At 39.9% G+C, this 12,399-nt stretch overlaps 1 protein-coding gene across 1 annotated transcript in view; it reads right to left on the bottom strand.

The window, feature by feature from the left end:
* The window catches only part of galnt13 (polypeptide N-acetylgalactosaminyltransferase 13), a 39,937-nt gene extending 29,274 nt beyond the window's left edge, over positions 1 to 10,663 (bottom strand). Inside the window, exons 1-2 of the mRNA XM_080498392.1 lie at positions 10,393 to 10,663; positions 5,532 to 5,823 (exon numbers count right to left, since the gene is read on the bottom strand). Of these exons, the coding sequence (XP_080354518.1) occupies positions 5,532 to 5,673 (142 nt within the window). The 5' untranslated portion in view covers positions 5,674 to 5,823; positions 10,393 to 10,663. The remainder of the gene's footprint in view (positions 1 to 5,531; positions 5,824 to 10,392) is intronic.
* Positions 10,664 to 12,399: the final 1,736 nt, after the last annotated feature.

Genomic DNA, 12,399 nt, shown 5'->3' with positions numbered 1-12,399 from the left:
GAGAGGCTCCACTTTTCAAAAGCAATGTAGATTATGCTCGCTGCGATATTTGTGACTTGAAGTGCAAGGCCAGTGGTGGAAAAACCTCTTATCTGAGGAAGCTCCTGGTTTAGCTCTAGATTTTTCTCAAGGCCGAAAAGTGCACAAGTTGACAGCCTCAGATCCACCATCACAGATCTACAGCTCTACCATCACAATGTTTCCAGAGGAAAGGAGTAGGAGGACAGGGGGCTGTGTTTTAATTTGAGTATTATTAAGAAAAAAATACTGCATAGTTGTAGTAAAGAGTTTTCATGTTGAAATTTGTGAAACAACTGCGATGTCACAACACAAACAGTTGGATATTGTTTTGTTGTGTTTATTAAAGTTGACATACTGAATAATAAATATATTAGATTGAAAAAGTAACATATTCTATGACCACACTATGTGGTTAACACACAAAAGTATCAAAAACTGATGCCGTTGAGCAGCGGTATCGATTCCCGGGTATCGGTACCGTATCGGTTCAAATGTGAAAGGTACCCATCCCTATCCGTTACACAACCCAGAACATAACAAGCATCCGCTGTATGAGCGAAACCTCCCAGCAGCTCCTTCACCGCCGTGTGGGAGTTTTGTTTTGTCTTTCCGTCACATAACATTGCAATTTTATCTGAAGGGTTTCTTCTTCTGTCAGACGGTGTCTGGCATTTGCAGACTTCTTCAACTGTTATTTTGCCTTCTCAATTCTGACAGGAGAAATGGCAAACTGGAAGTCAAGTGTTTTAATAGCGTTTCTCCGCTTTGTCGGCATCAATTATTTCATTTCAGATCCTTAGCTCGAGAAGTCCGTCTGATGTGTCCCTAATGACAGTTCTCGACCTCATTTACAAGTTCAGATGATGCAATTTAGGTCTAAAAAGAGAAAGAAATGACGCTCCTTCATGCAAAGGTTCAACCTTTTGCAGAAGTCAGTCGTTATTACATATTGATGCATTAATTTGCATTTAAAAAGAAAAGTGTCCAATAATAACGGCACAAAGTGTACCAGCATGTAATTTACTTTAAATTTAAGTGTTAAACACATTAAATTCTCCATGTTTCACTGACTTTCTTCCTATTCTGTGAAAAATAACAACAATTATTTGTCGTGCTATTTTGATATGATATTAATTGGGGAGCTCTGGATGTTTGTCACATTTGCTGCTCACAAGACATCTGCACTTTACACACTATTGGTTGTAATAGAGCATCCCGACTGTCGCAGCTGAATTGTTATTAGGTTGAAGATTCTTCTTCTTCAAAAGCACACGTACCTCCTGGCAGATTTTACATTTTGTCCCTCATCACATGGCTTCCAACATCCTCTGGCTATTTTTATTCACATTTTACTTAGAAAAAGCTTCCTGAGAAATGCTGCACAGCTGGAGGCTCCTGTTCGGGTTCAAACCACTCTCACGCCTCCATACATTACCTCTATTTCTCCCTTCTGCTGCTTTGCCTCCTGCCTGCAACCCGAGCACAGCTGGCATCACATTATAGATCAGAGAGGCTCGTCTTGAACCGTCAACACGCTGAGTGCTATGACTCTGCTCTGATGTGCTTTTTAATGCTCACAGCAACATATTATCATTGTAGGCAACATAGCAGTAAGCACCTCTCGTGAGTGCAACCAGGATCAAACATCATGTTTAAATATGTTATCTGAGAAAGTACATGTTCCCAGGGAGTAATGGCATTTCTTTAGCTAGTATAGAAAAGAAGCTGAAAAACATTTATCCTATAAAGGCATTAAGCAAAACAACTTGTGAAGCCATAATTAAGCCGTTCTCACCTGAGAGTCTTGTCATTACAATGATGGACTGTACATGGCAATAGGTTTCTATTGTTGCCATTAAATGACAGCCATCTGCTCAGAAAACAGATGGAGATACAACATGACAGAACGATTACTTCCGAGGTATAATTAGGAAAATGATGGAAGCCATTAATCTTCTATCTCTCGTGGTTATCAATGATTTGTCCTCGTTGATTACGGTTGAAGAGGAAAGTCTACAGTAGTTTGTGTGTTTCAGAGAGGGAGGCACTGATGAAAAGACAGGACGCCGACCTGGAGGTGGCAGAGCTGAGGATGAGGAGGTTTTCATTGGGAGTGAGCAGAATGGACCGGATTAAGAATGGACCGGATTAAGAATGAGAACCTTAGAGGGACAGCTCGTGATGGGCAGTTTAGTGGGAAAGTGAAAGATACGAGGTTGACGTGGCTTTTGTCATAAGAGATGATAGCGGTGTTCGGAAAAAGGATGCTGAGGTTGAACCTGCCAGGCAAGAGAAGAGTGGAGCGAGGAGTTTCATGGCTGCAGTGAGGGAGGAAGGAGGACACAGAACACAGAAACGGTCTGTAGCAACCCCGAACAAGAGTATGGCAAAAAGAAGAATTATTTTAAAGGAAAAGATTGTGACAGCTGTTGATAACTCAAATTAAATAATACTGTGCTTGAATCCCAATTCCCTTTTTTTTTTTTGCAAACAAAGAAAAAAAACAAGTGACCTAAAAATATCCCAGGATGATTCCTTTTGATTGTGAACCTCTCTGTGTGGCTGATTGCAAATAAAAATATAATACAATAATGTTGTATTTAGTCTCCTGCTTGAGGCAGAAAGCAGCTTTGAACAAATGTTAAAAGCATATTTTGATTTTAGGAAAAAGGAGAAATTAAAGGGCAAATGAATATTTGAGCTTTGAACTGCCCAAGTTATCAAAGGAGAGTTATGTAACATTTGTGACTATGGAAGAACTAGCTGTGGGGGGGAAATCTAAATCTTCTTAACAATTCATCAGTAAATGCATACGAATTCCACAAAAGCCCTCTTACTCAAATAATTACACACTGTTAGATAGGATTAACTTCAGGGATTTAGTTGGTTTATCGAGACATGAATAGCATTTACAACAAGTGAATTTCATTATCAAAAACTATTCAGCTGTTCTTTCCACTTCATGAAGAGGAAAAAAAAGAACAAAAAAACACTGAATTATTAAATGTGAAAGTCCCATAATGCGGACACGAGTCGAAGTGGAGCAGTCTTCACCAAAATTCAGTCCAGTGTAACCCGTGGAAAATTCAGGAAAAAGCACTGCAAACATTTAAATGAACCAAGACGAAAAATAGTAATTCCACAAACGAGACATCACTGATTTTACAGATATTGTTCACTAATCAGGGAAGATACAATTCAGCCAAACAATGCACCGCAACGTCTGTCGCTCTATAATGACTAAAAAGTGATATTATCATCATAACGATCTTAGATTGGGATAAATACATGTATAAAAAAAATAAGAGAGAGATGGAGAAGAACTTTTATATGGAGGCACAGATGAGACCTTAATGGACTGGGTTATGTTAAAGACCTGCTAGAAGGATTCAGAGAGCTGAGTGACTTTCAATATCTGTAAAACTCCTGCAGACTTCAGCAGGGTTTTTTATTATTATTTAATTTGTACAGCTTAATGAGTGCATTACTGACTACACTGTACAATGTGGATTTAATAAACTTAGATAGTACAATAAATCTCCAGACGTGACAACAGCTACAAACATTACACAAACCCACATCATCATCATCCTGCGCCGTATATGTAGTGTGAGACGCGTGAGTAAATAAAGCCGGCCACGAATCGGGCGACTGTTCCAACAGCGTTTACGCTCAGGGAAACGTTTTGTTATAAAAGTTGAGCAGGAAATGTTGACGTCATCCAGACTTCCACGTCCTTGTGAATCTATTGTTTTGGTGTTGCGTTGGTTTTCAAGCGAAGTTTTTTGCAGCAACGTTTGTATTTTGTTCGCAGCTGTCGCCGACACAAGACAACAGATTTAAGTCACAATCGGAGATATTGCCACGAATGCCCAACGTTTTTTCTGAGATGGTCGAAATCACAGTGTACAGCCGTTATTAAACTGCGTAATGATTTCTTTTGGGTGTGCATCTTGTGAATTTATGATGAGTGATATTACATTTAAAATAGCAGTTATTAAGCAGCCAATTTGTTGTGAAAAATAATAAAAACACTATTTTCTTTAATGGTTTGATATGGATTATGAGATTTTATTCAATTCAATGGGGATGTTCGAGGAGCGTTGGCCCAAACCGCCGAGGAGAGATTCGATAATCAAAGCAAGTGTTATTCTTTTAAAGCATCTCTCTCTGATGAAGCGCAATGAGGCACCGGAAGAAACAAATGCATTTATTTATATTGCAGATACACCCTGTGTCTACGTGACTTAGCATAGCATCCTTTATTTTAATTCTTTCCAGCATGTCTTCAAACAACCATCAGGTAAATATACAAACTTGCATTAGCATGATGACCAGGTGCCACGAGCCATAAACTTTATTATTGTGAAAGGAAAATCACTGATTTGAAGCTAATCAGGAATTTAAGGCTGACATTCTTAAAAAGGTTATTATACACCTGGTAACCAGACACTTTGCATCACTCAACCATTATCCACTGTGGGAAAAACAATCCTTGTGATAATGCAACAAAACCTCGGTCAGATATTACATAATGAAAGTAATGATATTGTTATTGATGTTTATTTATTTGATTACCAGGCATAAGTGATGTGGATAAAATTGTAATTCCACATATTTTATCTTTTGGTTCTAAATGAATAGTAGTTATGCTATTGTTTTCTAAGTCAGTGAAAGAAAACTTTGTGAAAGCTTATCAGGATTTGAATAAAGAATCAGAAATTAACTTCAAAATAGGTGTCAGATTAATAATTACATGTTCGGTTGTGGGCTAATTGCATGATATTATACTGAACAAAGATTACATGTTAAACATGTGCTATAGGGGGGGGGGGACTGTCTGAAATCCTCCTTATAGATAGTTGATATATTCATAAAATGTGTAATATTTAACATTAATCTCATGAGCAAAGTAACTCCAAAGTAACATGAAAATTGTCATGGTAATCAGTCAGAGTAGCTCGAAGCTTTCCCTCGTTCTAACCTTAAAAGCAGATTAGTAAGCCTCTTAGAAACCTGGCTCCTGAGGGCATGTAAGGAAATGAACCCGGCTGAAGAGACGGTGTGCTCGGTTCATCTCAGGGACTGGCTTAGAACCACACAAACACTGCTTTAAACTTACAACACTAAAATAATGGAAACACTCTCAGTCATCTGTATGGCAATCAAATCCCAAATGAAGACCAACAACTAATGTCTAACCCTCATTTGTATAAAATGTCATTTTTCATGGTTGTGAAATATTAACTTTTCCCTTCACTAAGCCTCATTTTTTTGCACTAGATCAAACCTAGACGCACAAATGACTTCTTTTTTCTTATCGTTTATGGTATTAATGTAGTAAACAGGCCTTCTGAAACATAGGGTAGGTTATATTCAACGGTGGACTCAGCATCTTCATTATATAGACATGCAGTAGAGAAAAAAAAATGTTGTTACAACAGCAAATATTGAGCCAAAATGTAGTGGTTATGTCTGCGCTGCTGTGAGTTGGAGATGTTGGGACTCACCTCGGAGCGCGGGCAGCAGCGAGCGGTCCTTCCTGTCGTCACATTTGTTGCACTCGCTGAAGTACAGCAGCAGGAACACGTCCACCAGCACCCACACCAAGGAGGTGGTCAGCACCACCTTGCAGTAGACGAACCGCCGCATCACGTCGCCGGGGGGGGGGGCTCAGCCAAACGGAGATGTTGGCGGCGAGCGCTCGGTCGCCCCTCCAGCTGCTAATGAGGTGCGTGAACTCGGGACACGGGGTGAGGAAATGGGGGCAAGACTGTGCAGCTTCGAGCAGGCGGTGTCATCCTTCAGGGGGGAGGGGGGAGAAAAAAAACAACTCAATGAGACGAAACGTTACACCTAACGACAGGGAAGATTACTGTCGCTAACGTTATTTAGGCTTCTGCCTGAAAATATCATTCAATTTGTTTTATGATATTTCTTGCATCGTTTCTGTGTGAAGAAGCAGCATCCGAAATGTTGCAAGGGCATTGAGGACATGATTGATATTGGTCACTTGTAACTAACTTGGTTGTACTTGGAACTGTGTTTGGATCACAAATGTCTCGCAGCCAAAGTTGTTCCGTTTGATTTGTAACGTTGTATTTTCACGAGACCATTGCTTTTCACGAGCAGTGCTGACTGATAAGAGTTTTTGTTTTGTTTTTTTATTTAAAAGGGTTAGAATTCAGAAAAACTCCACAAAAAAAAGTAAATTAATGTATTCAATACTGTTAGGTTAATTTGCAAAAAGCCCAAAGACAACAACCAGCCCTTGTTTGTACAGAAACTCCATCATTTAATGTTTAATTCAGAATGAGTAATCACTTGAGTGTTGACTGAGGGTTTTTTGTTTGAAGAATAGAGTGAATTTAAATAATGGTTTTATTATGGATTTTTTTGTTGTAGTTGTTGTTGTTTGGGCAGTTATTTTCAAGCATGTTTCTCGAAAAAAGTAAACAAGGGAAAACCATTGGACAATTATATTTTTGGGGCATGGTATTTTGGGGATTTATTAAAGTTATGAGAAACAATACAACGAAGGCTTAAAATATTATATTTATTGAATTTTAATCACATTGATTTATAGGAAACTTTTTCAAAATGTTTTTTTTGTTTTGTTTTTTAGTTTCACTTAAAACATTTTTGTTTTTGTCTTCCATTCATTACAGACATATATTTTTTTTCTCACTTTCCTCAAAATAATCTCTGGATTCATTTGTAAAAGTATTCTTTTTAGGGGAACTGGCAATTCTGGTGAGTGATGTTTAAGTGAGTAATGTTTGAGCATCGCTGTTGTTGTCATGTTAGTCATTTTAATAAATATGTATGTCAGTAGTTTAAAAGGGGGATTTTAGTAACACCTGTAAAGTCATACACATACAGTACATCTATGCACCTGTTGTAAGAGAGATCAGTCAAAACCCTTTGCAGGGGTCAGTTTCATCTTATTTAAAAAATGCCAAAATAATAATAATCATCAAAATTCTGTTGATATGTTCAAGTTAAGAAGGCTGAAAAAAAATGAATCAAATTGAATTGGTACGAGTTAAAAAATGTGTCTTTTTTTTAACCTACCTGCAGCTTTAAAATCCTGATAAAGATCAATATCAACAAGTTTGTTGTCTGTCAAACATAAAACCTCCTTGCTGGTGATTCCACCGTCTAAGCAAGTCTCATAGCAAGTCTCTTAAGAGTACACCTTTACTCCTTCTCGATTGTAAAAGTACCCGGGACACATTTCTTTTAGACAGTTCCTGCAAAGGCCAACATATTGTCTGTACAGTAAATAAGATCAACTAATATTACCGCTGAGAGTATCCCACTTTACCATAAATCATTCAAGGAGCAAAATATAAAATCTCCACTTTCTTATCTTCCTTGGTTTTATATGTGTGTTTACTGCCTTCCAGCCGCATGCAGACTTTTACGAGAAGGACGGTCCAGTGGAGGTCACACCCAACTTCCTGCATTAGGCTGACCACAGACCCTTTACATTCATCCATTTGAAAGGATGAGTGAATGCTCACTTCCCCTTTACAGACTTCTCCCACTTCATCCGTGGTGCAGCCAGGACCATCTGGGAGAACTTTAATACCGGACTCAATTTGAGGAGTTAAAATTTCTCATTGGCATGGGATGTATGCCTCACAACATTTCAGATGAAAAACAACATAATTTCCTGTCAAACAGGATTTCTACTCCAATGAAATGATAGCTTTTTTGCTGTTGAAAGGCTTGTCCAAGTATGATCAGAATAGAAATAGCAGGAAGGGGAAGAAAAAAAAAATGCTTTCAGCAAATCAAATGCACAGAATCAAACACATGAATAGCCAGGAGTCTTTAAGCATGCAGAACAGGAATACAGGCTTCGATACACACTTTGGTCTGGAGCACATATATTTTTCACTACACGGTGGAGCAAAAAGACTTGAGCCTCTCCATATTCCTAAAACTTGAACACACACTGAACGTGATTGTCTTTTGAATCACAAAATTACATGGGCGTCATTTACATTACTGGTTACTTTTTTAAACAGTGGAAAATGCCTGCAGCATCTCCTGCAGGGAATCTGACCGTTTCCCTTATCTTCCACTTGCAGCATGGTAATGATTGTGCACCACACACACACACACACGCACTCCGTCTTAAATGTCCATCACAGAGGCTGACACGGCTGCCCCGGGCAAACTCTTATCACATTCAAAAACAAGGCAAAGTCTGTCCAGCCGCATGGAGACTGGCATCCCAGTGCAGTGGCTGATATCCAACAGAATTCATGCACCTTTCAGTGGATCTTAACCCCAGCAGATATCTGTACATCTGGATTGCATCGAATAGGTGTAATCAACAAAATGGATACATCTCTGCTGAAACACAAGTGTGTGTAGGATATCACCTTCACACGCACACGCAGATCAACGATGATTCTGCCTAATGTTGTCTGTTTGCATCTCAAACCATCTGCTTTGGTTCATCTGTGGCAAACATGTTTGGCTACGACACGACCAAACACACTACCAGCAGCTTGATGAAGTCCTGTCCGGAGATATCTGACTCAATCAGTCGAACCATCTGCACAGAGGAATATTTCCTGTCTGCTATGCACGGCTCTAAAAATACCTCACTTTCTTTCTTTTTTTTTTCCTTTTTCTTTAAACGACACTGTTCCTGTCTTGTCAAGACAGGTTTCACTCATCGGGTATTAACCGCTTTCACAAGTGACAGATAATTGTGTTGTTGGAAGCGCTCTATATTGTGAAATGCCTGGTGAAACGCTACAAGTTAAATTAAGCACTGCCTAATTATTCACCGGGATAATGAATTCTCTGATGTGAAATGAAAGGTTATTTAACAACTTGTGTTCCACAGTAATGTAACAAGACACACCTCACATTAGCATGGAGCCGTGACAGAAGCTGGACAAGACAAATGATCAAGTGTTGCGTTTGCACCTTTGTTTCTCTCCACAAACAAGAGCCATGACCTTCGTCAATGAGTTGCTGTTCTGTCTGCGTGGAGTAACACTGCAACCAATTTCTCTCTGGGGTTAATAAAGTATTTCTATGCTGCGCTTATAGGTACTTCAACATTTAGTGGAGGAAAAGAAAATACTTTAAAGTCCTTACACCAGTCAAATTTCGGGTGCTTACATTTCCTACTGGAAAGGTAGTCAGTGTTGTGGAATGGGGCCCAGATATCATAACATTGGCTGTAGGCTTCACCTGCCCTTGTTGGAAATAGATTCACACATGAACTATATTCACACATGAACTATACAATGAAGCACAATCTCAAAACTAACCAAACAGTACCTCCACAATGTTTACGGTTATCAAATACACAACCAGATCTTTCCATTGATTTTATGGTGTCATTGCTGCATGACTTTCCTCTTATCACAACCCCCCTGTATCGGAGGTGTTGTGCATTTATGTTAGCTGCTGTTTTCTATAGCATCAGCCTGCATCTCCCAGAACTTCAGGCCACATTGGAAATGCAGCCAGTCAAAATGTGGCGTTTGTTACCGGATATGAGGGAATTGCTGCAAAAAAAAAAAAAAAAAAAGTTAGAACTCACGTGATGGACATTTTGTTCATCTATCTTTGGTCCTTGGAGCTACTCTACTTAATTAAGCAGTATTTTCAAAAGGGCTTTCCATCAATGTGTTACATCAGCATGCTGGACCCCAAATGAGATGAAATTCCCAAACATTAATTGAAATACACAGTTTGTTCCACAGTGGAGTGCACAAAGTGCTGAGCATATTGGCCCTGTTGTGCCTCACGTTGAAAACTGTCAAAACTGTCAAGACAGACTCAAAACGCAAGACAGTACACCTGAAACAATGAACGCTTAAGTTTGAATCATAGGTAACTCACTGGCATTTGATACCACAAACTCACCATCTCAAGTGGAGAAAATTGCCCAGCCATCGCATGAACAGTCGGTGATTAGAGGGCTCATCTCAGTAAGCTCATTAGGCCGATGACTGTAGCTTATTTTATAGGATAAACAACACAGAATTTAGAATTATACGTGGTGATGTTATCTATGCAAACATGAGGGATCAGCCCATGTTCGTGCCAATGCATATTAGGCCTATATTGCCAAAATTCATTAATTTATGGAAGGACGGGGCATGAGAAAGACAAAACAAACACGACCACAACAGCAATGGAGCAATAGACGCTCATTTCCCCTGATGACACACAGATAATATACACGCAGCTCAGCCGTCACATCAGCAGCATGGTCACCATTTCATGCTGACATTTTTTTTTTTTTTTTTTTTCTCAAGAGCGATGGGTCCATGGTATTATTTTTGCAAGGTGGCACGCGTAAACAGAAAAAGGAGGACACTCGTTGCTTACCTAGATTATAGCTGGAGTGAACCGGTGACCCGCCGCAGCCTCGCGCTCAGGCAACGTGTTGAACGTGGACAACATGACCGAGCGCGCAGGGACGAACCACCACATCCAAAACTGTGCAAACTGAGCCTGCAGCACGTCTGGGAAGCGACACCTAAGTTAGAGTCCATCTCCGGCGCGGAGTACAGTTCACAGTCCGTCCTGCAAAGCCTCCCATGGCTCCTGTCTGGACTCCTTCTTCTTGGATCGTGTCTAGTAGAGTCGCTTGAGTCGATGCGTGTTTTGGTCGGGAGGTTGTTTGTTTGTTTTTGGTTTTTTTATTTCCGTCCGGGTGCGGAGCGCGCTGCGCACGTCTTTCCCCGCACCTGTTCTCCCAGTGAGTATAACGGTAAGAGGACAGGCGAGATAATTCTCGGCGCAATCTAACCTCAGCTCAGACCGACCTGCGAGTGCCCTGCGCCTCCTCTCTGATTGGCTGACAGCCACGCCGCTCACAAGAGGAGCGTCGGGGCTGTCTGGTAAATGTAGGCGCTTCGCGTGCGGCGCTTGAGACGCGACACACCGGAATTTCTCTCAAGCTGCAAGTGCAGACTGAGTGACTGGCTGAGCGTCTCTGCACCCAATGTACAGTATTGATGGGGATTGAACGCACACCGTGTTACTTTCAAACACTTGCCAGGGATGTTTGCTGTGCTTGGACTTGAACTGACACTCATATCTTGTGACCTTATTTAAGTTCTTTCCCACCAATGTGCTGCAACATAATAGAATAGAATAGAAGAGAAGAGAAGAGAAGAGAATAGAAGAGAAGAGTAGAGAAGAGAAGAGAAGAGAAGAGAAGAGAAGAGAAGAGAAGAGAAGAGAAGAGAAGAGAAGAGAAGAGAAGAGAAGAGAATAATGCCAGCTGATGTGAATGTCTTTCTTCGTTTGCCCAGCAATGGACTGCCAGTGTGTTGAGGGTGTACCATTCCTACACCCATAACCAGCTGTGGTCACTTGGGACAATGTCAAATTAGTGGTTATAAAGATTGAGAAAATAATAATTATTCATTTATCACACTATGATCAGTCAAGTACATGTTGAGATAGACACTGGAAAGTGAAGAGGGGTGCCACTGACATCTTTACTATTAACCTACTTATAGTGAAATGAACATGGGAATTGCGAAGTTGGTGCAACCTTTTTTTCCTTGGCGGCAATTTGATCTGAAGAAATGTTGAAGATACCTCTCAATGACCAATGACTTGATTGTGCAATTGTGAACATCGTCAAATCTTGAGCACATTCACTGGTGCAAAACAAAAAAAACAGTTTTGGCATTGTCAAGAATCACGTTTACTTTAGTTTTTCTGCAATGAAAAACACAAAAATACCATCAAAGTGAAATCACGTATGATAAATCTAGTCCTATAATTTCAAACTTGAGTTTGTTTTATTTTCTTCCCCCACCTCATAGATCCTATTATATCCTCCAACTTGTCTAATTCTCATTTAGCACTTGCTTCTTCTCAGGCCAAGTAGTAATCTTTGGTTAAATACTACTAGTTCATGGGACATTATTGTTAATGGTTCTTTGGATCTCAATGTATGGTTTCACACTAACATTTATTACATCATTTCAATTAGAATCTATTTCAAATAACTTCTAAAATGTGTATTCTAAAGAAGAAATTATATAATAGTTTTACCTTCCAGTGAATCTTTGTGTCATTGTTTCTCTATAAATATAAAGGAAAAAATAAAGAAGCATCTCTCGAACCACTTCAGTTTTCCTGCTGCCCCGAATCCATGAAGCTCTCTGGAACCCCATCCATCCATCCATATTTCATATTGAATAACCCTGATGAGGGTTGTGCGATGCTGGTGCCGATCACACCTTACGATGGGTAAACGTATCACAGGGCCAACATGCAAACTCCACACAGAAAGGACCAGCCAGTGTTTGAACCAATGACCGTCTCGCAGTGAGAGGAGAGTCCTAAAAGTATAACACGAATGCAGTGAACCAT

Source organism: Blennius ocellaris (assembly GCF_963422515.1).
Source record: "Blennius ocellaris genome assembly, chromosome: 6".
In the NCBI taxonomy this organism is placed as follows: Eukaryota; Metazoa; Chordata; class Actinopteri; order Blenniiformes; family Blenniidae; genus Blennius; species Blennius ocellaris.
The sequence above is the reverse complement of the archived record's forward strand: the minus strand, read 5'-3'. Positions and strand labels throughout refer to the sequence as shown.